The sequence below is a fragment of the Triturus cristatus genome, chromosome 8 (assembly GCF_964204655.1).
Source record: "Triturus cristatus chromosome 8, aTriCri1.1, whole genome shotgun sequence".
Classification (NCBI taxonomy): domain Eukaryota; kingdom Metazoa; phylum Chordata; class Amphibia; order Caudata; family Salamandridae; genus Triturus; species Triturus cristatus.
This window is the reverse complement of record NC_140591.1, coordinates 1,382,299,728-1,382,327,418: the sequence shown is the minus strand read 5'-3', so window position 1 is coordinate 1,382,327,418 and position 27,691 is coordinate 1,382,299,728. Positions and strand designations below refer to the sequence as shown.

At 42.8% G+C, this 27,691-nt stretch overlaps 1 protein-coding gene across 3 annotated transcripts in view; it reads left to right on the top strand.

Annotated features, from left to right (window-relative positions):
- Positions 1–5,309, top strand: part of GRIK1 (glutamate ionotropic receptor kainate type subunit 1) — a 968,246-nt gene extending 962,937 nt beyond the window's left edge. For 2 of the 3 annotated variants that reach the window (XM_085623097.1, XM_085623095.1), the window contains one exon: positions 4,861–5,309. In XM_085623097.1, coding sequence (XP_085479223.1) covers positions 4,861–5,016 — 156 coding nt within the window. In that variant the 3' untranslated portion in view covers positions 5,017–5,309. The remainder of the gene's footprint in view (positions 1–4,860) is intronic. The other variant, XM_085623096.1, reaches the window with a different exon arrangement.
- The last annotated feature ends 22,382 nt before the right edge of the window (positions 5,310–27,691 follow it).

Genomic DNA, 27,691 nt, shown 5'->3' with positions numbered 1-27,691 from the left:
TCTATAATGTAAGAATGGTCACCGAGAAGAGGAATGAGTAATAATCCGCATATTGCTTTCTATTAATCATTAGCACCCTAATGCCCTAATTGTGGATAATGCTTTATTTCCTTTATAGGCAAATGGAGAACAACTGCTCATGTTAGCTTTCGTAAACAAACAATGGCAATGCCGGTAGATCTGGGTTTAATATGCTACCTCATGCATCATAGACTCATTAAAGTCAGTCAAGAAATGGAAGCTGGACAGTATTGAAGGCTTTAGGTTTTTGTTTCAAAAGTGGGCTATAGTTGTAAAGTATACCCTCTGGCAGTTCATTGCCAGCATTAGGTGAGATAGTTATACTTCATATGACTGAGCCATGAACCGAGTGACAAAGTGCCAAGCCAATGGCTGAAATAGGCTGATGGAAGCAAGTGAGTGGTTGAAAGGGGTGGCCACAAAACCAACTCAGCATATGTTGTAAACCATAGGTCCCATTGACAACCACACTGTCAAATGCAAACTGAGAAAATAAATGATAAAGCCAATGGTAGGGCATTACAACAACACCTGCTGATTTAACTATATGTACGGTACCCAGAGAAGTTCCTTACTTGTACCAGACGTAGGCACTTCTTTGTCTCTTGCTGTTGGGTACTAAAGTAATGTGCAGGCATTACTTTAATGGGGAGCTGAGGTACATTAGTTATGCAGATGGGTTATCAGCACAGAGATTTGAGAAGGACTAGGAAAATTAGCACTGGCTGTCCACCACTTCTGTTTCATACCTGACTAGAATAGAGGTCAGCTGCAAAACGCCTGCAAAGTATCGCTATGCTGCTTTTTCCAGACAATTGTAACCAGAAATCTCACCCGAGTCCCATTCTTCATCATCAAAGTCCCTCCTTCACTGGCCATCAATGTCAGTATGGTGCCAGCCGATTGGTGGACTTGGACATTTTAAAAAGGATGTCAGAGGAAAGGTAAGCTGAGGGTCATCCATTTTCGCCAGATGAGGAGGAGTTGTGAAGTACTGCAAAAACTCTGTTTATGTAGCAGATGAATTGCCTGTTTTGAAGTTGAGACCAACCTTCCATAAACTGACAAAGAAGTGTAGAACCTAGTGTAATGAGAATTTCTGGGAAGTAATCAAAGCATTACTTATTCTTTGACCAAATTTGCTGCATCAATTGAAATTGCCCATTTACTTCAGAGTATTAATTTACTGACATGTTGCTTAACCGTTCCGAGACAACATACGACGTTCTCCAAGAAAACAGCATTACCCCCCCATATGATTTATTGTAGAAAAATGCCTCTTTTGACATGGTTAGCGCCCACTTTTTTCTTAATGCCTGATGTCATTTCGAACTGTAAGTGAACTGGGTCCCTGCTCACCAGGTTCCCAGTGCCAGAACTCTTTCCCAAAACTGTACCACGATTGGCACAACTTCAGCCCCCCCCCCTGTAAGTTCCTAGTAAATGGTATGTGTAGTACATGTTTAGTACATGATAGATATTTAGGTTATTGCTCTAGTTCTTTAAAGAATGTTAACATGCCACACTTCCACTGTTATACACTTGCAATCCTGTTCCATGTTTCTCCTTGAATGTGCATTCTGTTCTGAGGCAGTTACTCGCTAGCTTCTGTCTGGAAGAGTCCGCTCTTGTCTGTTCCTCTGCGCTTCCAATAAAGGACTCTAATGTTACTTGCTGTGTCTGCGGATCATATCTACCACAGTACCCCTGATATCTAGGGTATGGGTACTGAAGAGGGTCCACTGGGGCTGCAACATGATTTGTGCCACTCCAAAGACTCCTCAACAAGACCACGTAAACTGCCACTGCAGGCAGTGGGTCTTGCTGCAGAGAAAACTGAAGAGTCAACATGGCACACATCCCTGTGTGCCATGCCCTCACACACTACATGAGGAATAGGTAATTCACCCCTACTGCAGGCTTACAGCCATAAGGCAGGGTGCAATAAAGGCCATGGTTGGACATATGTACGTGAGCAGATATGACCCTGCAATATCTGAGCCATTCTTGGATATTGTAAGTGCAAAATAAAGCCATAAAGATTGCATGGACTGGATACTTGCCATTACTGGTTTCCTAGCCCCGTGATGGCCTCACTCTACCCCAAGATGTTTGGTACCAAACATCATGTCCTAATAAATCCTCGCTGATGCCAGTGTGGTATTATTAATAAATGCACACAGAAGACCCTGTAGAGGGTCCCCAGAATCCCTACCAAGCTCTGGGGTGGCTGACTAGTCATAGTCAGCCTGCCACCACCAGACATGTTTTTGACCTTACGGGGTGAGAGCCTGAGCTCCCAGAGGCCAGAAGCAAAACCTGCCCTTACCGGAGGTGCTTGACACCTCCTCCAGGACAGAATGGTATTCCAGAGCATGAAGCTTCAAAGTTGTTGCCACCCAGGCTTCGCCAAATAGTGGGGGATGCCAACCCCCCTGTCCTGCTCCACATTTGGTAGGAGGACAGATGGGAAAATTAGTTAGATAAGGCAAAGTGTTCACATTCAACGAGCACCACCCCTAAGGCATGGCAGGCAATGTGAACCTCTCTCCTGAAAATCCATCTTTAGATGTAAGAGAAACAATCTTTCAGGGCTAGGGTAGGGCCTCTTCCCGGTCACTTAGAAGGTGTAGGCACCCTAAAAGAAGCCCATTTGCTACTATCTGTCTCCCCAGTAACATCCCTAAATTTAGTATTCAGGTGGCATCTCCTGTGAAGTGTCTTTCCAGGTGACCCCCTTCATCGTAGCGCATCAGCTAGCAACACCTTCAGCAACCTTCTCCTGGCCAAATCCGGGACGTTTACTATCTTCTGCTGTTGGATCTTTGGACCTGGTTCTACTATCGACCGAAAATGAGAAGGTGAACTTTGTGAAAGCATTGCTTGATTTTATATGGATTTTTCTACTTTTCTCCTTTGGCTTTAATTGTGAATAATTGCGCACAAAAATGATATATTTTCCGAATTCTTAAAAATCGAAACTCCTAAAGTACTTACTGTAGATCGAAGTGCATGGTCTTAAAAAATACTGAAAAATCGATATTATGTTTATAAACTGCTTTCAGTTTTATTCTTGAGTGTGTGTCTCATTTATGGCCTCTGTAAGTATAACACAGGCTTAGCACTACCCTCTGATAAGCCTAACTGCTCACCCTCACTAACACAAAAGGAGCTCTAGGATTATTTACTTTAACCGCTGTGTTCCAGTGAGGTATCCACTAAACTCCCTGCACAGTGTACTTCGTTTTAGTACACTACACAGAAAGCCAGCTTCCTAATTTTATTATTTTCACGGAAGCAGCTGGGACGCCACTAAAATATCAACTGAAATGTATAAATGAAAACATCAAAAAAAATGGAAAATTGGTAAAAACTGAAGCATTTGCTAATACTTAAAAGCAGAGGGCAAAACATTGTTTCTCTGCATCTCTCGTCTCAGTTCCTCTCATTTTTCTGAGCTTTTCGCACAAAATTGTGTTTGACCCCCAAGGTGAAATTTTGTCACCTGAACATTGACAGAGCGCGCTTTTATTCAGTATTGCATTCGCCCTCGGTCAGCCTGGCAAAATAACAAAATGTGAAATGAAGAGACAGCCACAGTGAATCTACTTCCTGTAACCGTAAATACATATGTTATGTGCCCGTATGCTGATGTCAAAATTGAAACAAATACATGTAATTGAAAAAAGAAAACGTGCTAGGTCTGAGCTTGTCGCACAGCAAATAGTAAAGTTCAGTCTGTCTTGAGGTACTAATGCAATTAGTATAAAAGAGCAAATCATCAGTGAAGAATGTTTACATATATGTTATTTTTTCTGAAACTGACGAGATTTGTTTTATTGAGTGACTCGACGAGTCCATACAGTCGTGCTGTTGGTTCTGTAGCATGAGGAACACTGTTAATCGAGACATAAAGGAAATAAACAGGAAGCTAGCTAAATGTGTAAATTTGATACTGGAATACACAAAATGTGACCAATTACAATGTAATAAAACATATCCAGGGTCAGTTGCAATCTTGGATGGCCTTTGCTCTTATGCAACTTGAGAAAAGGTGAAGGGTTCACAAAAACAAACTTGTATTTGTGCTTTTTATGAGGTATATTTCTATAAAGAGAAGAATGTTTGTAGGAAATGGTGAACTGTTAGATTCCCTTATGAAAGAAGTGTGGCACATACATAGGGCTGTATTACAATTAGTTGTGCATCCCCTTCAGTAATACCGATAGCACTGGGGCACTTAAATTGCCAGCACTACATTCAGGGGGCGTTTCCTTATTTGCATAGGGGTGTGAGCTATGCAAATGTGGAGATTCATTTGCCTCCGCACCCGTGCCATATTACAGAAGCGGGCGCAGAGGCAAAGAAGCGCTCAGGGGGTGTACTCACATTGCGCCACCTAGGTGGCGCAATGTGAGTGCGCCCCCTGAGGACAGCCCTCTGGAGGGGAGAAATGGGGTCCTATGGACCCCCAGACATTTCCTTGCAGGTGGATACAGTCACTGACTGCACCCACCTGCAAGGCGATCTCTAATCCCCTTTAAAAGTACAGGTGTGTGCCCCCTGCACTGTGAAAACTCGGAGTGCCTGCCAGCAGCCGTTCCCTGTTTACGCATGAATGCACTGCCCTGGGGGCAGCATGAGTTTGCAACTGCCCTGGGGGCAGTGCAATCATCATAATAGGGTGCATTGCCAATGTTTCCACTGGGCGCACCTTTTAAAAGGTGCCCCCGGTGCATACAGTGACAGTGTTTTATACGGCCCATGGTTTGTAGCCTGTTCATGTGGATTTGTGCTTCTGAATTTCTGTCATAAACTGTGTGTGTGTTTTTTTTACAGTGTTTGTCTTTCAACGCCATCTTGGAGGAGCTTGGAATCTCACTCAAGCACCCAAAAAGGTTGAAGAAAAGATCGAGAACAAAGGGAAGATCATCGTTCACAAGTATCCTTACTTGTCACCAGAGACGGACAATCCGAAAGGAAACCATGGCATGAATACAAAAGCCCTGCCCCAGGACAAAGTGATGTCAGAGGAAATCAGAATAGTTACTATGGACCAATTAGCGATGGAGGGTTTCCTGATGATAAACATTTGTTCTCTTCCAGAAAAAGAAAACTTTTTGCGATTTCCTTTTTATACCAACTTTGGAAAGGCACAGCAGTTTCAGACTCTCACAGACTGAAGCGCGGATAATCAGTATTTGGAAAGTACCACGTGATCTTGTTTCCAAAAGAATTTATACGATCCCTCTTTTGCATCCGTACACCTCCCACTCCCTTTGCGGTGAAATATGTCCTTTCTAAATAAAATACATTTTTTCAATGATGTTGTTGAATCCAAATTTATTCTTTTTTAGCTTAACGCTCGCTTGCTTGTGATTGAGCATGGAAGTGCAAAATTGTGCATTTAATCAATCGTTACCATTGTCTGTGAACTTTTCATGGGAATAACTGCTACACAAGTTATTTATCAGAAACAAATTTAGCATTTTTGAGAGAAAGAAAAAACAATTAAGGTCTCCTTTTTTGAGCAAGACTAGCAGGAACTCTTAGGAGCTTATTTACCAGCCAAGTGTGCCGCCGGAACGTCACTTTTTTTGATGTTTTGGTTTTGCAGAACCATATCTACAAGGCCACGAAAAACCACCCTGCATGGCTTTTCATGGCCTCATAGATATTGCAGCGCAAGTTGCTGTGTTACCTCACACTGCATCAGGAAGGCCTGCCATGGGCTTTGCTTTGGGTGTTCCCACTCAACTCACATAGTATTTGACACATTCCCAGATTTACAACACAGCTTAAATCTGGTAATGCATCAGAACTATATAAAAATATATATATATTAATTTTTTTTCAGAGGCAAACAGCTGCAAAGTGCTGCTAGGCTGTTCTCTCCTTTATTGTGAGTTCTACGTTTGGACTCCTTGTCCACAATGCTCTGTTTTCACTTCCTCCCAGACCCACCCAGATGTTCTCTACCGCATTTGCCATACTGCTCTCCATATTATGTTATTTTTGAATTATTTATTATCATAGTTTTCTTAAGAGGGCTAGCTTCAAAGAGCTGCCTGGTCACTAATAACCCTGGGCGTAGTTCGCGAAGTAGCGCTACGCGTAGCTACGCAAAGTGCACTTCGCACTACGCGAGCTACGCGTAACACTTCGCGAAGTGCGTAGTACCCTGTTCACACTGTGCAAGATGCCGTTTTCAATGATTGCACAGTGCGGACAAGCATCCGGCACTGTGCAATCATCGAAAACGGCATCTTGCACAGTGCAAGCTGTAGTTTTCTGCCGCTCAAGTAGATTTTTACTCGAGCGGCAGCTTTCTCAACGCGGACTGGTAGTTTCTCATCGCGAGCATACGCGACCACTTGCAATGAGCAACCTGACCTCCCCGCGTTGAGAATCTCGCCGGGAGGTTTATTTTCCACGCTCGTGATCGGCAACTTGATGTTGCTGATCGCGAACGAGTAAAAAGTCTCGCCGGGATGTCATTTTGCTTGCTCGCGGTTGCCAACTTGACGTTGAGGACCGCGAGCCAGCAAAAAATTACCGCTGCACTACACTACACTACGCTACGCGTGTTTGCACTGTGCTATGTGCAATTCGCGTAGTGCGAAGTAGCTCAAACTTCGCAAACTACGCGAGCGTAGCGTAGTGCTTTGCCCATGCTTAGTCACTAACTCACTTTTTCACTCTTTGTGCACAATTATTTCGGAGCCTTTTTTGTTACATTTTAATTTACTGTTTTACCAAAGCCATGTTAAGTTCATACAAAGGCATTGCAGAGCTTCAAGAAAAGATGTCTATTCAGTAAGTAGTAAGTTGGTCCAGAGGGCCCAAAGGATAAGCAGAATGCATTCAACTATCACTCTGTTGAATCTCTCAACTATTATGTTAGCTTGAGGATGGTAAAGTGGAGTGCGTAAATGTCTCACTCCAGTCTTGGCTAAAAACTCTTGCATACTAGCCAAAGTAAAGTGTACACCATTGTCAGACAGTAACTCTTCAGGGGTACCTTCCCCACTAAAAACATCCTGTAAAAATCGAATGACAGACTTGGCCTTGGGCTCAGAGACACCTCTCACTTCCACCCATCTGGACAAGTGATCTAACAAAACAATAAAGATTCCCATGTTACTGGGCAAAACATGAAAGGGTCCCAAAGAATCTACAGATACTCTTTGCCAAACTGTGTCTGGACATGGAACAGGCCTTGGAACAGAAGTGGCAGTGGTAAGATGTTTGTCGCTGTACGAACACTGTACACACTCCCTCACCAATGCCTCCACTTCCCGATCAACACTAGGCCACCAAAAATCATTGTGGACCTTGTGCTTGGTGGCAGTCATTCCCAAATGACCCAGGTGAACAGTTTCAAGTATTTTAAGTCTAAAACACTTTGGAGGAATTAACCTCCCACCCCTGACAAGTACGTCATTCTCAATTGAACGTTTGTCAGCCACCTTACAATAAGGTTGTAAACCAATATCAATAGACTCATGTGACTACCAAGTTCATAACTTGCTTTAAAATAGGGTCAGACATTCACTAATATTGGGACAAATTACAGTGTCTTCGACCCTTGCAATAATACACTCTTCAACATCCTCGAACCCCTTAGAACATACATTGCTGTCTTCTACAGCAAGTCAGGATAAGAAGTCTGCCTTAATATTTTTATCACCTGCAATATGAAGTACAGAATAATGGAACTCAAGCAACTTAGTGGACAGATGTGCCAGTCTAGCTGTAGTTTTCTTAATTTTGTTGCCTGACAAAATGTCCACCAAAGGTTTATGGTCTGTTCTGAGGTAAAACCTTCTTCCCCATACAAAAGATTTGAACTTCTCAATTCCCCACACACAAGCAAGCATTTCTTTCTCAATAACAGAATATCTAAGTTCCACCTCCTTCATTCTCCTAGATGCAAATACAACTGTTACTTATTAGTTACCCACCATTTGAGACAGAACAGCCCCCATGCCATAAAAGCTGGCATTAAGAGTGATGTAGGTGTCTCGAACTTCAACGTACGCTTGAAGTTCCGTAACAGATAATATGCTTTCCCTAATGAACTGAAAGTGCCCCAGACAGGTAGAAGTCCAAATAACATCTTCACTTTTTTTTTAAGAGGCCTCTGAAACATTCAGTAAAATTAGCATAGTTTTTTTATACATTTAGAATAGAATTCATGCAACCCCATAAAAGACCTCAGTTGTTCCATATTAGTAGGATGAGGAGCATTGACTATGCCTTCAAAAATGCTGGGCTTTGGTTTGACACCTTCATATGAAAGATTGTGACCTAAATTTTCAATTTCATTCTCAGAGAAGATGCACTTGTCTTTTCTTTAAGTGTTACACCATTCATTTGTAAAGTGGCAAGAACTTTTTCAATAATCTAATTGTGTTTCTGCTGTGTGTCAATATGCACCAATATGTCATCCTGAAAAATCATGACAATGGGTACATCTTTGAACATGTTGTCATCACCTTTTAAAAACAGAAGCTGCCAAGGCCAATCCAAATGGCATACGACAGAACTGAAAGGTACCAACAGGTGTAACAAAAGCTTTTAATTGATGAGACCATTAATCTAAAACTACCTGACAGTACGCTGCCCACAAGTCAAATTTGGAAAACCATTTGGATTGACCAACAGCAGTGATCAAATTATCAATTTGTGGAAGAGGAACGCCTTCTACCCAAATAGCGTTGTTTAGGGACCTCAAGTCTATACAAAGATGTAATTCGCCAGATTTCTTTTTAGCAAGAACAATAGGAGATAACCATAAATAAGCATCCACTTTTTCAATGATTCCTTCATTTTGCATTTTAGTTACCATTGCAGATAACTCACTCCTGACACTGTGATGTACATTGCGAAGTTTGTGCTTAACTGGAGGTACATCTTCTTTAACCTTGATAAAATGGGAAAAGATTTTCATCTGACCAATTTTTCTAGAAAAACAGACTCAAACTTTTTCTTCCAAGATACCTGGTCACATGCTGAACTGACTATGGACACAGGATTTTTCTGACCAGGTTTGATAATCATACCAAATTCAGCTTGATGCCACCAGTCGAACACATTAATGCCTTTAAATTCCACATAGTGGTTTTGTTTTCGAATTTGATGTCAGCCCAAAAGTAACCTCTCAATTCAATTCTGTTCCCTTCAAATGCAGTAGTAATAACATCAGGGAGTAATAACACTTTGCAAGACCACAAATCTTCGTATCTGTCAATTGAAATAATGGTGATCATTGCCCCAGAATCATAAGCAGTGGAATACTACGTCCATCAATTTAACTATGTACTAGAGGATCACCAATGTCTTTGCTGGGCTGAACGTTTTTGATGTCCACACATTCTACAAATAGTAACTGTTCTTCTACATTTTTATCAACTATATCCTGTTCATGGTAAGCTGCAGAATCTTGAACGTTCCTTATAGGTATGCGTTTGCCGCCCCTGCATACTTTGCCAAAATGCCCTAATTTTTTACATTTCCATCATTCTTGTGATGCTGCTGGACAGTTTTTGAAACTAGAAACTTGGGTAAGTGATCCACATCTAAAACATTGCAACATAGGGAAATTACGTGTAGAAATAATGCTTTTAACTCCTTCCAATGTTAGCTCCTCCAGAATCTGCCCCTTTAAAATTGACACCACTGGAGCTGCCAAAGTAAGAAGTTTTGGTGGCTGAATTAGCAACAGCTACACCTGCAACGGGTGCGGCAATCTCTAACTGCTTTGTGTCAAGTTGTGAACTCTCGATACTTTTGGCAATATCAATAGCCTCGCCCAAGGACGGGTTTTTGCATGATAATAATTTCTGTTAGATCTTTGTAGAATAGCATCTACAAATAATCTGGTCTCTAATAAGTTGTGAAGTGAAACTTTCGAAATCAAAATACCCAGCCGACATTTTAAGAGCAGTCACATGGGAATCAATTGATTCATTCATATCTTGCACACGCGTAAAAAACTTGTTTCTGTGAACTACTAAATTGACTTTTTCTTCAAAATATGTACTCAATTGTTTCACAGCTAATTGAAATTCATCAAAATCTTCGCTATCATGACCTGTGTATTCAGGTAAGTGATCAAATACATTCTGTCATTCTAACCTAAGCAATAATATAGAAGACTACGTTTTCTATCTGCTTTAAACTTAGGACCATCAATTGCATCTAAATTAAGGGTGGGCGTAGTTCGCGAAGTAGCACTTCGCGAAGCTACGCAAAGTGAAGTTCGCACTACGCGAGCTACGCGTAGCACTTCGCGAACTGCGAAGTAACATGTTCGCACTGTGCAAGATGTTGTTTTCAATGATTGCACAGTGCGGACAAGCAACCGGCACTGTGCAATCATTGAAAATGGCATCTTGCACAGTGCGAGCTGTAGTTTTCTGCTGCTCGAGTAGATTTTTACTCGAGCTGCAGCTTTCTCAACGCGAACTGGTAGTTTCTCATCGCGAGCGGTCGCGAGCATACACGACCCCTCGCAATGAGAAACCTGACCTTCTCGCGTTGGGAATCTCGCCGGGAGGTTTATTTTCCATGCTCGCGATCGCGAACAAGGAAAAAGTCTCGCCAGGATGTCATTTTGCTTGCTCGCGGTCGCCAACTTGACGTTGAGGACCGCGAGCAAGCAAAAAATGACCGCAGCACTACGCAACACTACGCTACGCGTGTTCGCACTGTGCTACGTGCAGTTCGCGTAGTGCGAAGTAGCGCGAACTTCGCAAACTACGCGAGCGTAGCGTAGTGCTTCGCCCAGGCCTAATCTAAATACGCATCTGTACCATAAGCGCCATTTCAAAGCTGGTTCACCTGGTTCTTGTAAAAACGGACTGGGAGGTGTGACTGTTTACTTTGTATAAGAGTGGCAAAGACGAAATAAAACAAAATAGTTAAACCAAAACCTGTAAAGCAAAATGGTTAGGAAAGAAAGAAAGAAGAACAGAGGAAAGAAAAGAAATTACAACAACAGAAGAAAAGAAACAAATAATAAGATTGTATGATAAACTTGCAGTGTAACTAAACTGAAGTTCAATAAAGTTCCATCCTGAATGGAAAAATAAAAATTGCACTAGGAATTGTTTTGTAGCCCTGAAAATATTGACCACACGGAGCGCTGTAGAGAGAATGAAGTTAAAATAGTTGTGTAGTACTGTTGTTTTCCACACAAGGTGCTGGTCAGATAACTGGAGACAATCCTGTGAAAACTCAATGGTATGCAGCATCCAGAGAGGAGACACAAAAGAGATGCGAAGTATGTGCAGATATTTAAATCCTGGCTGTTGAAAATAGCAGAGGACAAACAAGTAAAGCGGAAAATATGGAGGACGAAAATGCGCTGTAAGCATAACGTGGTAAGTAGACTGGAGTAGGTGAAGAGATAGAAAGGTTTATTATATATGAAACATCCCACGCTGGGTTTTCCTTAGCTGAAATGAGGCTCAGAGGTAACACGCACAAAGCTAGTGCGCACGTCCCATTACAACGCGAGCACAATGAGCAGCTCGATCTTATGCCACCATTAAATGGCGGCAATATGAAATAGAGATGGCACGAGGAAGCACTCAAGCGGGCACTGCAGTTAAATGCGAAACATCAAAGATCTGCCTCGCTGAAGAATGGAGCTATCCATGTAAGCACTGCGTGGAAGTACAACTTGGAAACGGTTGCGTCCCAACCATAGTAATCCCTGGGCCCTTGCAAATGAAATAGACAGTACCTGAGTTTTGTCTTTCCTCAGGAAATGTTCGTGGTTCATCCCAAGCTTGTTACCAAATTGTTAGTCCAAACAAAGGCATCACAGAGCTTCAAGACTAGATGTTTATTCAGTAAGTAGTAAGTTGGTCCAGAGGGCCCAACGGATAAGCACCAACTGCCCAAGAGTTCCAAAACAAACATTCTAAGAGGTTCCAATAGGAGAAAGGTAACATTCCAACCAATAACATATAATGAAAGGTACAGTAAGAAATACAGTAAGGACACCACAAGCCACCCATCATGTTAGAACAGCAAATTAAAATTGCCGCCATGGATGACAACCCATGATTAAAAAGCTTCTCGACACGAGTATATGTTACAATGCATGGGTGATTATGTGTCACGATCCACATGTGTGTAGTTACCCTGACTCACGACTATCATCTTGGAATGTGTTTCCTTTAATAGAAAACCCATGCGATAGAACAAAAGAGAAGGAGAAAGGTGAGAAAGGAAGTGTGGGAGAGAGACACAAAGATGCAATCAATCTATCAATCAGAGTTATATAGTGATGCTCCTCACCCCTGAGTGTATCCGGGCACTGAGGAATGACTGGTTTCAGTCGAAGAGCCAGACCTTGAGTTCTCTGCTGAAATCCATTAGGGAGAGTGATGTTTGTAGGTGGAGGGGCAGATCGTTCTAGTCCTTCACAGCGAGGTAGGAGAAGACGCTTCCTCTGCTGTGGCTGCGGTGGATGAAGGGGGTGCAAGTGCGGTCCAAAGGGGTGGAGCACAGGTGTCTGGCGGGTTGGTGGAAGTTCCTTGTGGTGGTTGTATGCTGGCCCCTGTTCATGTAGGGCTCTGTAGGCGTGTGTCAGAAGCTTGAACTGGCATCTCTTCTGGACAGGGAGCCAGTAGAGGTTCTTGAGGTGGGGGGTGATGTGGGTGTGATTGGGGAGGTTGAGTCTGGCTGATGCATTCTGTATGGTCTGGAGTCTCTTGAGGAGGTGGGTGGTGATGCCGGAGTAGAGAGTGTTCCCGTAGTCAAGTCAGATGGTGACAAGGGCCTGGGTGACAGTTTCCCTGGTGCTGATAGGGATCCATTTGAAGATTTTCTGGAGCATTCGGTGGGTATGGTAGCAGGAGGAGTCAACTGCATTGATTTGGCACTTTATGGCGAGTTAGCTGTCGAGGATAATGCCGATGATTTAGGCATGGTCTCTGGGTGTGGGGATGGGTCCAAGCTTGGAGGACCACCAGCTGTTGTCCCATGGGGAGGTGTTCTTCCCAAGGATCAACACTTCTGTCTTGTCTGTGCTGAGCCTCAGGCAGTTGGTCCTCATCCAGTCGGTGACGCTGATCATGGCATTGTAGAAATGTATTCTAGTGATGCAGGAGTCTTCGGTGAATGGGAGGATGAGCTGTGTCTCATCTGCGTAGGATATGATGTTGAGTCCATGGTATCTGATTATGTCTGTGAGGGGTGTCATGCAGATGCTGAACAGGATGGGGCTGAGGGGTGATTCTTGGGGGATGCCGCAGATGATTGCCTTGGGTTCTGAGGAGAAGGGTGGCAGGCAGATTCTGAGCTCGCCCCGTGAGGAAGGATGCACTTCATTTGAGGGTGTTTCCCTGTATGCTAATGTGGTTGAGTCTGTTGATGAGGTTGTGGTGGGATACAGTGTTGAATACAGCTGGGAGGTCGAGGAGGATCAGGGTTGCTGTTTAACTGCTTTCAAGGAGGGATCTGATGTCGGCGGCATCGATTAGGGCTGTCTCTGTGCTGTGGATTGCGCTGAAGCCAGATTGGGAGGCGTCAAAATGGTGGTTTTTGTCTAGGTGTTTGGTGAGCTGGTGGTTGATGACCTTCTCAAGGACTTTGGGAAGCTACAGAAGCATTGAATTGGACAGTAATTCTTTAGTTCACTGGGATTGGAGGAGGGTTTCTTCATCAGCGGTCTGACCCCTGCATGTTTCCGTTTGTCGGGGAAAGTTGTTGTGGTGATGTAAACATTGAGGATGTTGGTGAGTTCTGTGCTGATTTCTTGGGTTGTGAAGCTGAAGAAATAGTGTGGGTAGGGGTCTGTGGGTGCTCCAGGATACAAGGGTTATAGTGGTCTTCGTGGGGATCAAATTCCATGAGGTGATGAAGTGGGTAGTTTCCGTGCGTGGACAGGGGTTGTTGAAGTTGATATTGGTAGGTTGGGGGTCGAAGTTGTTGTATCATGCTGTGGAAGTGTTCTGACAGTGTGTCACAGAGTTCCTGGAAAAGGGTGGACTGTGTTCTCAGTGGCCTACATGCAGGAGAACTCCCTGACTATGTGGAAGAGTTTGTTTGTGTTGTTGATGCTTGCTTTGATGTGGTCAGTGTGCGCATCTCTTTTGGTGTCCTTGATGCATTGGTGGTACTTGTTGAGGGCTGATATGAAGGCAGTTCAGTTGGCAGGATCTTCGGTGGTACACTATTGTTTTTCTAGATTTTTGCAGTTGCACTTGATAGTTCTAAATTCTGGTGTATACCAGCTGGCTCTTCTTGAGGCTTGAAGGTTTTAGTTGGTTTCAAGAGGGTGACTCTATTGGCTCATTTGGTTATCCAGTCACTGAAGTTCTGGGTGGCCTACTCCAGGTCTGACGCAGCATCGGACTGGGTGGTGTTAAGGGCCTGTGTCTGTTGGGTCTCAGTTACTTTGTTCCAGCTGCAGTGAGAGGAGCTGGATTGCTTGGTGGTGGAGCCCGTGAGCCTGTGATGGGGAAATGGACGATGGCGTAGTCGGACCAGGTGAGTTTGGTGATGTAGCTATAATTGATTCTGTCATTGGATGTGAAGATCGGATCTAGCATGTGTATTGTGCTGTGTTTGGAGTCTGTGACCAGTTGGGTGAAGCCAATGTTGCTCATATTTTACAGGAGATTGGTTGGATTAGTGTCGTTGAGGTCATCGAGGTGGAAATTGGGGTCGCCGATTAGCATACAGTGCTTGGAGTCACTGGCTAGTGGGGCGATGGCTTCGCGGATGGCATCGCAGAATGCAGGTTGCGGTTCTGGGGGTCTGTAGGTGAGGGTGCCTTTAATGGTCATCTTGAAGTGGGTTCAGAGATGGAGGTTCGGGTGTTCCAGGATGGGTGTGGTGAAGTCTTCAGTGGCAGGGCATTGGATATTTTCCTTTTGTATTATGCCAATGCCTCCTCCGTGTTTGGTGGCACAGACACGATGGATCATCTTGTAGCCGTTGGGCATTGCGGTGGTAATGTCGGGGGATGAGGAGGGGTGAGCCAGGTTTCAGTTATGGGGATCACTTCAGGGGTGAGGATGGTGATGGTGCCCTGAGTTCTGTGGCATGTTTGCAGAGGGACCGGATGTTGAGCAGGAAGAACTGGAGCAGTTCCGGGGGGGGGGGGGGTTCATGTTCTGCTTGGTGGGTGTGCCGAGGGTTCCTGTGTGGACAGGAAGGTCCTGCATTGCATGTGAAGCGACAGCGGCAGAGGGCTAAAGGGCCTTCCATAGATTGGGTAGAGGTCAGGCAGCAATTTTTGTGGTGCCTGGGGTCGAGGGCCTGGAAGTTGGTGGCAGAGTAATTTTGGGTAATAAGAGAGCCAAGGTTCCTGGACCTGGGTGCAGTCCAGGAGTAGACGATCTAATATATAAAACATGATTTAAATCAATTTGCACACACACACACATACACATACAAATACATCTCTAATAAGAATACACTTCTCCTACATAAACACATTTGGAGTCACTTATCTTTTAGGGGAATCACAAATGAAACCACACACATAAGCTTAAGACTTGACTGTCTTACACCCTGACATTTAAGTGCACCAGCATTTATACAGAAAGCAATCTATAGATGACTGCTTTGTGGTCTAAGAAATTTAGTACATTTTTAATTTCAAAACTACATGGATATAAGCAGCGATACAGTGAGTGGCACCAATATTGTTCAAACGAAAGGAACATTTTGAACTCAGCTTCCTCTCTCTTTATGTAAATAGGTGAAAGTAAACCACATAATTGTGATTTTATAGCAAACTGCTGGAAATATTGAATAAATGCACTCAACTGTTAAAAAATAAATGTCAAATTGCATAAGACAACAACATTTTAATTCTGAAAAGCAGTGTTTATAAACAAACGACTAAAAACCTGCTTCAGAGGCAAAAAGAGTGGGAGTTGGAACATTCATACAGGCCCCAATAGTGTGCCATTTAGTGCAATGACAATGAGTGGAATGTCAACGCTAAATAGCATACTTTGCTGGTTATGCAATATCATGTCATACATATGTATATTCATGCTTAGAGTAAACTGGGCTAGTAAAAGGTGAATGGTGGAAATATGTGTCTTAGATGTGGCAATCCTCCACATCTCAAGGGAGTCAGGTGCCCTGCTATTAACATTTTTGTGCAAATATTGCAAGAAAATGGGTCATTTCGGCAAAGTCTGTCTCAAGAAGAAGGGTATCAAGAAACCTACTGTATGTGCTGTCGAGTCTGACAAGGATTCAGATTCTGAGGTAATTTCTGTGGTTAGAAGTGAGAATGATGGGAATGTTGACCCAAATGACATTTCCCAGGGTGAGGTGGAGGGTGAACCGTCGTTGTGTATTAATTCTATTGTTGACATAGATGTGGTTTGCCACACAGTAAAGTTGTTGATAAATTCTGGGACAAAGAAGAACCATGATCACACAAAAGCAGTTTGAAGAAACATGGAAAGGTTTACAACCCTTATCCCCACCGTATCGATCACTTGTGTCATATGAAGAGCGAAAAATTGAATTGATGTTTTTTTTCAGAAGGTATGAGTTTCAAAGGGAGGAGAATCAAAGGGAAAATGTATTTTGCGTTAAAAGGTCTCAACATTCTAGGGTGGTTTCACCAAGGCCTTTTTGGAATGATTTTGAAGCCTGGTGCAGAAGAACAAGTGTTGGTTGTGAGTAAGACATTGTATGTTGTATTGTCTTCCCCTCTCTATTGCTCCACCTCCAGTGTTGGGTTAACATGGAGGTGTGTTAGCAGCCCTATTATGAAGCATGACACAGCTTGCTGTGTGTGAGGGCAGTTTTTAAAGCAAGGTGCATTTCCCTTTCACTCACTTTTGGACACCTATTATCACTATATATATATTTTTTTTCCCTCTTCTTTTTGTGATTAAAGTTTGAGCAGGAGGTCGAAGGGGGACCTGATCCTCTCACCCCTCTGTTCTAGTGTGTTCTTTATAAGGCAGAAGAAGGACATGTGTGGAAAAACAGATTTCCTAGTTTTTGGGAGTGGTTTGGGTAGAATAAGCGGATTAAATACAAAGTTATTGTTAAATATGGGGCAATACTAGTAAAACATAAACTCAGAGGCGTACCCTATAGTATTAGAGAGGATTTGGAGAAGGAATTAAATAATCTGGGTGCGATGGGCATCATTGAGCCCACAGAGTCCTCTTTGTGGCTTTCTCCCTCAGTGGTAGCCAGGCTAAGGGGAGGGGAGCTTCGAGTCTGTGTGGAACTTGAGGTCACTGAACAGAGAAATTTTGGTGGACTCGCACCCTCTACCAAAAATCAGCCATTTGTTCTCGTCAGGTATAATGTATACAGGGTGGGCATTTTGTCATAACAAAGCCCCGTAGAAGTGCTGCAGTGAAATCCATGAGATTTCACTACGACACTTCTATGACGCCAATGCGTCAAAACCTAACGCCCGCCTCATGGCAGGCGTAAGGGTGACGCAGGCCCTTTCTCATGGGGCTTGCCCCATGAGAAAGGAACATTGCTGGAGTTGCCTCAGGCTTCTGACACAACTCCAGCAATGTGCCACTTTTTGCGCCAACAGATACGTCAGTAATACTGACATATCTGTCATTCCTTGCGACATGATGCGTCATACTGTAAATATGACGCATTATTGGTGTCGCAAGGAGGGCACACTGAGAAGTGGCGCATCGCTGCTTTCACACAGCGATGCACCACTTCCCATAAATGAGGCCCTTAATGTCTATGGTTAAAGAAAATATGCCTGGTACTCCGACTAAACAAAAGGAGTGGTATGACACAAAAAGGGGAGTCAAGTTGGCTCCGCTTGAGGTGGGTGACATGATCAACATTAGGTCTCTGTTTCACACCAAATAAAGGAGAAAGTAAGTTTAGTGATCCTGTTAAAGTGCTTAAATTTGTTGGAAATGCTGTAAAAGTCATGGGAGGTCATTGGTGGAATCTCAACAGGGTGGTGAAAATTTGAGTTAGGGAAGTCATTCCTTTGTGTGAGAACACTGTTCCATGTTGCGGTAAGCAAACCAATCTCAGAAGGAGTTCCAGAGTTGTGGTTAAACCTTCAAAATACAGATTGTAATGGCAGATTGTTCTCTTTTACCTGTTTATCTTTATGCTATGGTTATTCTGTTTTTTGGGGGAGGTTGTTTTCTTTTGTTTTTTTGTGTTTTGTGTTTTTTTGAGGGAAAAAGGGAAGATATGTAGTATCCTGTTCATTTCACTGTGGTATGTCGCTCTTTAAATCATGAGGGTTTTGTTATTCTAGAATGTTAATGTTACTTAGCGACATGTAGAATTGCCACAGTGTTGGTTGTAGCTGTTGATGGAGCCGGTGCTGTCTGTCTCCACTGACCATGTAGCCATTATTAAAGCATATTTACAATTGCTTATGTGCTTGGTTACTACATATAACTAACGGGTTCAAAGCATTTGAGCACTACTGAATTAGATGAGATTGAAAGTAGAATTGCCCAGTATGCCACGCAGCAGTTATTCCTCTATGGTCACCTTCCACTGATTTGTACATTTTGAAGTGTGATGACTGGGGGACAATTACAAAGATTACTAGTGACAGTGGGAGAACCTAAGCACTCCCATTTTATTCATTTTCCCTTCTGGCAAAATAATGTAACCTCACAATGATTGGACACCCATGCTTATCTGGATCCCCCTCTTATTACCTGTCGAAGATGGGTGATTTACCACTTTTCTTATGATGGACAGCTGTCAGTCAGTGATATAAAAATATCATCCACGCTGGACCACTCTTCTCTGAGCAGCAGGCACATTAAGTTGTAAATCAAAATTTATACTAATTAAAACTTTCGACCCCAGTGTAACTTCTTCTTACATTATGTTCTGGGTTGTATATATAGTTGTGAGCATACAGTGACCTACAAACATCATTTTCATATTTCTACAATCGGAACTATTTAGCTGTTACATTTTGATTTTTGCGTCACTTTTAACTCAGGACAGATTATAAAGCGTAATATAGCAAAATATATCTTACTACATCGTTTCAACCTATGGGGAATTAAATTGAATATAAACCTAACATAGCCATGTGTTTGTAATAATCTCATTGGAAAAAATACAAATTATGTGTTTCTATAACCTGCCATTTCTCGCAAAATACATTATGAAGTCTTTCTCCGATGGGATGCGGCTACTTAAAGTCACGATTAACACAGCTTTAGGGCACATGATCCCAGGAAACCCTTGGCAGTGCTTCCACCAGTGCTGGAAGTCCAGCCACTTGTTGGGGGCACTCTGGGGAGAGGGATTAAAAAGAGAGAGAGTGTCATCATCAGCCAGCTGTTTGGTCAATGGCAGGGCAAAGTCACAGAACATTAGCATACATCCAGTACAAGGTAAACAAGGAACACATAAAATGGTGTATGTGTATATGTATGTATGTGTGTATTTTCCAATATGCAAGGAAAAATACACAGCTCGTTACTTCAACAACTATGGTCACAAGAAAGTAAACAACTCCTGGAATTAATAAATTCAATGAAAGATTTGCAACCAGCTGGTGTCAATCAGACAGGACATTTCTAAGTTTAAAAATGTACTACAGAGGCGGCACCAGGAAATACCAACTCTGAATATCATTATCTACCGAATTGTTTATCATAAAACTCGGGAAACGCAGCAATTAGGTTATTTGCAAATCATTCCTACAATACACATTTGTCATGGTGCAACAAAAGAAATCCCACAGACACTGGGAGGCTTTTGTTGATGAGAAACTGAGCATATGATAATCACAAATGGTGCTGCTGTAACACAGTGTGACTAGCAGCAAGCTACTTACAAGAGCATATCTATTTCTCCTATATACCTGAAGGCAGCATGCTGGTAACCTGCCGCTTCTGTGTATTCATGTGTGTGAGGTCAGATGTCTGTCTCATCTGTCCTAGTGCACATCTGAAGCCACACATGCACAAAAAGGTGTGTGGGGGGCTTCCATGCATATTCCAGACATCATGAACGCAGCAAACCTAATTTTTAGGGTTTGTACAGGCAGTTACCTGGGGACCCAATAGGTAATCCATCAGCATGGGTAGAGGTGAAAAGAAAATTGCACTTACTTGGCTAGAATCCTACACTACTACCACTGGCAGTCTCTCACAGCTTGGATAAGGGGACAGTGGTCACCCTTGAAAAGAGACGCATACTTTTATCAGAGCTAGCCCAGTTGTCTCAAGTCAATAAAGTGGGAGAATAATTGGTGGGCTTGTATGATTGTCAAGCTCACTAGGAGAAAAAAGAGTGAGAAAGAAAGTAAATGTACAAGAGTAGGGAAAGATACACTTGACTCAGGCCCATCTCTCTCCTTGTGGTATATTATCAGCAGCTTCTCATGATCATGACCTGGTAGATCACCCTTGTCACTTAGGCAAGCGCAGGTATCTCCCAATTTACCAGCTTGAGCAGGAAGGACAGACACCTCAGCTTATTTATAGAGAAGGCTGGTTTGGCATGTAAAAGTGCCTGTCAGAAAGTGAATTAGTAGCTGTGGTGGAAGGTACTCCACCACAAATAAAAGAAAGTCACTAACCTATTCGGTTCTATTTGTGCTGAATGTGAGTTGTTGGTATAGGACTTTGCCATCTTTACTCCTGCTAGCCAGTGCTCTCCTCCCAACCTCGTCAAATTGGCGTACACCAAATCAGCACCCCTGATTTACTTTGAGGTCCCTAGTAAATGGTTCTACCTGTACCGAGGGCCTGTAAAGTCAATGATGCTAGTGGGCTGCAACACTCAATCACCCACCAACTAAAGTGGTACTGTACAATATCTCTTAGGCCTGCCACTGCAGTCTGTACTACAGTTCTAAACTCCCATTTAGATCTGGTGAAAAAAACATTTTCTCAGGCCTAAACCTTCATTTTTAATACGTATGAATCACCCCAAAGGTAGGCCAAAGCAGCTCTAAGGGAAGGGTGCATGGAATTAAAAAAGGTAGGACATGTGTACTTAAGGTTTACACGTTCTGGCAGTGAAAAGCTCCCAAACTCGTTTTTCACTGTGGTAAGGCTAGCTTCCCATAGACTAACATTGCGTTATCTGATTACATTTAAAAAATGCTATCTTCAGATTGGGAGCAACTCCTTTGATTTGTAATTAAACCTCGTATTTAATAGTAAAGTTGGATTTTTTAAATTACTGTTTAGAAATAAAAGCTGCTTTTATAAGGTTGACATTTTCCTCCCTAAACCATATGTGCCTTTCCGACATTGTCAAGGGTGCCATGACTGTTAATGGCTCTCTTGTGGTATCATGTGTATTCCTTCCAGACAGGGGACAAAGGAGTCTTCGATGTAGAGAAGGGTGGTCCTGTCCTGTGCAGGATGGCCTTAGGGTTGTACCCAGCTCCTTCCTGATTTCAGAAGATGCATGCCCTATACATGGCAAATGTTGCTCAAACATTGGCCTGCCGTCCCTTTGTTTCACTAGCCAGGTTGAAGCCAGACCTAGGGGAAAGGGAAAAATAGACCAGAACCGGTTTAGCATTAGACAAAGGAGGTGTTCCCCAACTACAAACTGACACTGGGTAAAAATATGGCATCCTCAGAACCTGAAATCAGAACACTCCTGAACTGGGAAGATTCGGAAGAAGGACTGTCCTGCTTTCTGAAGAAGGAAGACAGGGCCTGCTTGTCTTGAACCAGGATTCCAGAAGTGACTCCAAGGGTCAGTTGGGTGACCTCCTGTTTCAGCAAGAGGAACTTAACAAGGTTTCAGAGGCCTCTCCAGCTTCACATCTGACTAGACTCAACTGGACCTGGCCTGGTCCCCTCTACTGGCTCCATGAGAGTGAGTTGTGACTCCTCAAGTGCTGTCCTTAAGGTCCTGGATCCTTGATAGGAGTCAAAGTGTACTCCTCCCTGCTCAACTGGAGGTTTCAGTGATCTGATGCAGCACAGTGCAGATCCATGCAGGGCCTTCATATTACCGCACCTTGCAGCTCCTGATTGGCAACTTCATAAGACCTGGCACAGAACAGCACAGAACAATGTAAAGGCCTCGTATTGCAGCACCCCACAGTCACAGATGGGCAGTTTCACTGGATTCGACACAGCGTGGCACAGACCAGCACAGGACTTGGCATTGCAGCCCTTCACTGTGTCCCAGTTGGAGGCTTTATCAGATCTGGTGCAGAAAAATGCAGGACGGTGCAAGGGCCTTGCAGTGCAGTCACTCTAAACTCTTGATTGGCAGCTCAGTGGACCTAATGCAGAGTGATGTAGAGCTTCACATTGCAATGCTGTGCAGCCCCAGTAATCCAATTTGCTACAGTCCACCCTAACTGATCTGCCTGCAAGGGGAAGAAAAATACTTCCCCACACCGAGGCCGTTGTTTCTGCTCCTGGAGCAGTTTTCACACCTTATTAAGGTGAAACCCTAACAGGTCAGAGCTAATGCAAATTGTCTTTAAGGAGCTTCAGTCTGGGAAAAAGTGAATTTCTAAAAATTACTTTTGCTAAATATTTATAAAAAATCTAATCTTGTCATTTGATTGGATTTTTTTATAAATAGTAGTTAAACCATTTCTCTATCTTGTGTCAAAACGGAGTTAGCAAATTTAATAAATTAATCTGCATTCTAGTTTTGGTCATAGGATTTGCAAGTTTTCCACAGTGAGAATAGCATTTGGGGGCTTGTCATTGAAGGGGCATGTAATGTTAATTTCTACATGTCCCACTTTTAAATACTAGGCACCCTGCCTTGTGGGCAACAAGACCTACTTAGAGGTGACTTGTTAACATTTACAGCAAATATTTTTACCTCTCAAAATCAAAAGGGTTATTTTGGCAGGTTGGGCTGCTGTGGTAGGCAGTCAGTCTACAATGGTAGGCCAGAAGCCATGTTTCCCTTTTCACGTTAGTAGATTGCACAAGGAATGCCGCAATCTACAGATGACATATAACTTTCTATGTCATGTGTGTAGTTTTTACACTATATAGTATGGCCTTGTGGGAAAGCTAGATATGCCAATCATGGATTATCACAATTTTATAGCTAATCCACAACTCTTTATGAGAGGCTCTTCGTCAGGCCCCAAATCTGATTTGTGAGCAGGTTGATAAGTATTTTACACCAGCTCACAAATCAGATTGGTGGCCTGACAAAGGCCCTCTCATAAAGAGTTGTGGATAAGCAATACTGTAGATTCTTGAAATCCCCACAGCTCTGACAGTGCTTGTACATTTTTCTTGTGAAGATTTCTGAAAAGAAGCAATGAGTGTAAATTACCAGAAACTATTATAATATTTATTAGTAGCATGAGGTACACTTGAGTTTCCTTTAGAATCTGCGTTTCCTGCTGGATATATTTAATACATTCAGAAGGTAGCTTGGTCGTTTGTTTCAGCAACCAACATAATAGACCTCACCCCCGCTATGGCCTACATTACAAGCACCTTGAGCCATACTTAGTAGCCAAACATGCTCCCAACCAAATCAAGAGTTGTGGCCAGAGGCTATGACCTGAAGGCATAAGGTCCCCATCCATCCCAATACTGGCACAGAGGAAAATACCATGTTTACCTCAAACAGGCATATTGTCTGCTAACAGAGCCATCTCCTCACAGCCGTAATGCCACATATAAGACTAGTCTACATTTAGCAAAATGAGGGCGCGCCTGGCTACTGGCAGAATTCCACCACCTTAGTCCCCAGCCCTCCGTGAGGAAGGACATACCTAGGCCACTAGCAGAACATGAGGCTAATGTCTCTACCACCACCAATCTCTGCCTCATGAGCAGGAACAACATTGAGTTTTAGGCAGAGGTCAGTGGCAGAGTACGCCTTAACCCACCTAGAACAAAACATAAGGGAGCAGAAAATGCTCATTTCACCCACCCACCCACTCAACATATATCAATCCAACAAAGGATCTGGCAAATGTAGGCACTTGCTTGAATATATCTATAGGATACCAATGAGGGAAGATATTTTTATCTAAAACCTCAGTCGACTAACATTATAGCGTAATCTGGTCGTATCCTCAGTGCCCATTACATTTAAAATTGCAGGAAAAGAAAAGAAGAAAAACACAAAAAGGTGGTCAGTCAGTACACTCAGAAGGACACATACCCCCAACTATGAGTGTGTATGTGCTCAAAAAAGTGTGGAGAAAAGAGAAAGTATCTCACGTGCGCACCACCAGAGGAGCTACTGGTCGGTTCTCACCAGCTTGCCCACGTTTATGTCATCATCAATAACTTTTTCAATGGAAAAAATGTGGTGTGTCCAGTAAAGAAAGAAGTGCTGAAAGATAAAGACCCCGTGAAAATAGTGAGACACAGAATATCTCACTTAAAATTGGAATCGACTCACAACGACTGGCCACTTTTATTCTGAACTGTGAGTCAGCACCAAGTTAAAAACACAGCATGTTGTGAACCACTTTGCTGACGGCCAACATGTTTCATTGCCAATTATCTCGTGGCAAATTCGTCAGGGCAACCGAGGTCAACAGTCACCTCCCTGGACATCTAACATCACAAAAAAAGTGACTAGTAGGTGAATCACCGATCGGAATCCCTTTGGAGCGATAAAATAACAAGCAACATAAGTGCTGTTTTTAGGGATAAAAGTTGTATATGATACACATCCATAGTGGGAGCTGGTATGCGGGCCCATAGCTCCTACCAGAAACTCTTTTTGTGATGTTAGATGTCCAGGGAGGTGACTGTTGACCTCGGTTGCCCTGACGAATTTGCCACAAGATAATTGGCAATGAAACATGTTGGCCGTCATCAAAGTGGTTCACAACATGCTGTGTTTTTAACTTGGAGCTGACTCACAGTTCGGAATAAAAGTGGCCAGTCGTTGTGAGTCTAATCCAATTTTAAAGTGAGATATTCTGTGTCTCACTATTTTCACGGGGTCTTTATCTTTCAGCACTTCTTTCTTTGCTGGACACACCACATTTTTTCCATTGAGAAAGTTATTGATGATGACATAAACGTGGGCAAGCTGGTGAGAACCGACCAGTAGCTCCTCTGGTGGTGCGTACGTGAGATACTTTCTCTTTTCTCCACACTTTCTTTGAGCACATACACACTGACAGTTGGGGGTATGTGTCCTTCTGAGTGGACTGACAGACTGCCTTTTTGTGTTTTTCTTCTTTTCTTTTCCTGCAATTTTAAATGTAATGGCCACTGAGGATACGGCCCGATTACGCTATAATGTTAGTCGACTGAGGTTTTAGATAAAAATATCTTCCCTCATTGGTATCCTATAGATATATTCAAGCAAGTGCCTACATTTGCCAGATCCTTTGTTGGATTGAAAGCAGAAAATGCTCACCATACGGACACTAGCCTGCCCTGGCCTGTGCTGACTCCCACCATGACCCCAGTTGAGCTCACCCTGGCATTTTCTTTACCTGCTCTAAGCAAGAAGAAAATGTCAACAGATTTGTCCAAGAAACCTAGGGAAAAGTCACAGGAAAGGACACAGTATTCCTAGGTCCAGATGGTTAATTATCATTCTGAGGGCAAACCATGTAATTGTCATATTTTGATGCAGGGACAATGACAAGAATCAGACATGCTGCCCGCCCTCTCATAACCAAAAAACAGCCATGTTTTATTCGGTCCAAGGATAGCTACTGCCACTGTTATCCCAGCAAATGTTTGTAGCAAAAATTAGGGTCTAAAGAGTTCAGGGGAAATTTCTTTTCTCTCCGGAATAATATTACATATTACAATAACTGAGTCTTGGTACATGGCCAGGTCTTGAAAATACTATGTAAAGGAGCGGTGGTTTAGCCTTGTTGAGTATTGTTATACCAATCACATGTTGACCCTTTCACATATATCCTTGCCAAATATGTAAATGCTTTTTTTTCACTCTTTGCACTTTGAATGCCTCACCTAGCTATTTAATACCCCTTCTTCCATTCTATTTGCTATGTTAATTTGTTATGTTGCTTTAATTTGCTATAACACATGAATCACCCCCATAGGGGTATCTCGGCACTGAAGATAAAAACTGGCAAGTCATACAGTTAGCTAAAAGAAAACGGTCTTAAGCATCTTCCTAAATTTGGCATGTTCTGTGCAAATACAGACATGATGAGGCAAACTATTCCAATAGGATGGGGCCAGGTGAGAAAAGGACCTGCCTCCTCACCTTGTCAAGCATATACCAGGAATCTTCAGTGAGGCTTTGTCCTTGGAACCTAGATTCCTGACTGGACAATTGCATCTGAGACTCTTATGCAAATATTTAGGGCCATTTCCCACTAAGATTTTATTTGGAAGATTATTATTTTCTTAACTGGAAGCAAATGTAAGCTTCTCAGTAAGGGTTCAGATTCAGAGCCGGGAGGAAGGTTCCAAACCAGCCATGCAGCTGTGTTTTGAACCACTTGCATCTTGGCCAGTAAGGCCTGGTTCGCTGATGCAAATTGAGAATTTCCATAGTCTAATCTGCTAACTATTTAGGCCTGGGCAAGAGTTTTCCAGGCAGAAAGAGGAAGGTAGGGAAATGTTTTCTTTAACAAATGCATTGTGTTGAAGCAGATACTACTAATGGATGCAATATGTTCTTTCATGGATAAAGATTGATCCATTTTACCTTGGGATTCCAAACTCTCTGTTGAGGTGTGGTGGCAGGACCTAATTCAGAAGGCCGCTATTCAGAAGACCAAAGTGGTTGGGCCTTACTAAACAGCATGATTGCTGAATCCACTGTGGATAACTCTCTGCTACATGGTAACTCTATTACTTCCCTGATGGCGATCCATGCATTTGTCTATTCATGCTTAAATGCTGACCATGCATAAGTGACATTATTGGATTGCTTCACGGACTCAATATCATTGAAAAAGTTGAGACCTGCCCCTGAAGTAGACTAGCCACTTATTATTTGGCAGGGATTAAACGTATATATTGTTGTTGTACTATTTCTTTTTATATACTTCTCTGACATGAGCACCGCAACACCCACATTGTATTACCACTCTATATAAGTGCACCATCATCTCATTTGTGGACTGAAAATAATATAGCTCATCCTAGTTCTGTCAGTGCATTATTTTGATTATTAAATTTGTTGCTATGCAACTATAATTTAAAAAGTTGTTTTTGCTGACACTGCAATTTTTGTGTAAATGTGTTATGTACAACAATATTTAACCACGAGGAAGCACTGTTATCTCACTATAAGCTCATATGGGTAGTTTGATGTACAACGTAGCTCTAACAAATCCTGGAGCACAGCCTCCAAATAAGGTCGTGGCTCAACCATTGTCTTTGCCTATAGATCCTGACCTGCTATAAAAATCATCAAAATCATAACAATCTTATTAGGTGGAGACACAGGTTTCTTGTTAATTTCTGGAAAACAAAATACAAAAATAGTTTCTTTTCTTGGTCTCGACTTAATGGGAGTTTAACTTATTTATTTTTACTCAAGGTGTTCCCTACCAGTCTGTATCTGGGTCCAGACCTCTTTGACCCTGCAATGCCTGAACAAAAATATTTCACTAAGAATTTTCCAGTGGAAAAGAAATACCATTAAGGAATGTGAGAGTGCTTTTTGCATGGTCACCCCATGTCTGTGGACTTGTGCTACTGGTTTGTGAACTCTGCACACTAGACCATGGCTGTTCAGTCTCCAGTATATGTGTTCTTATCCCTAAACATGCTAA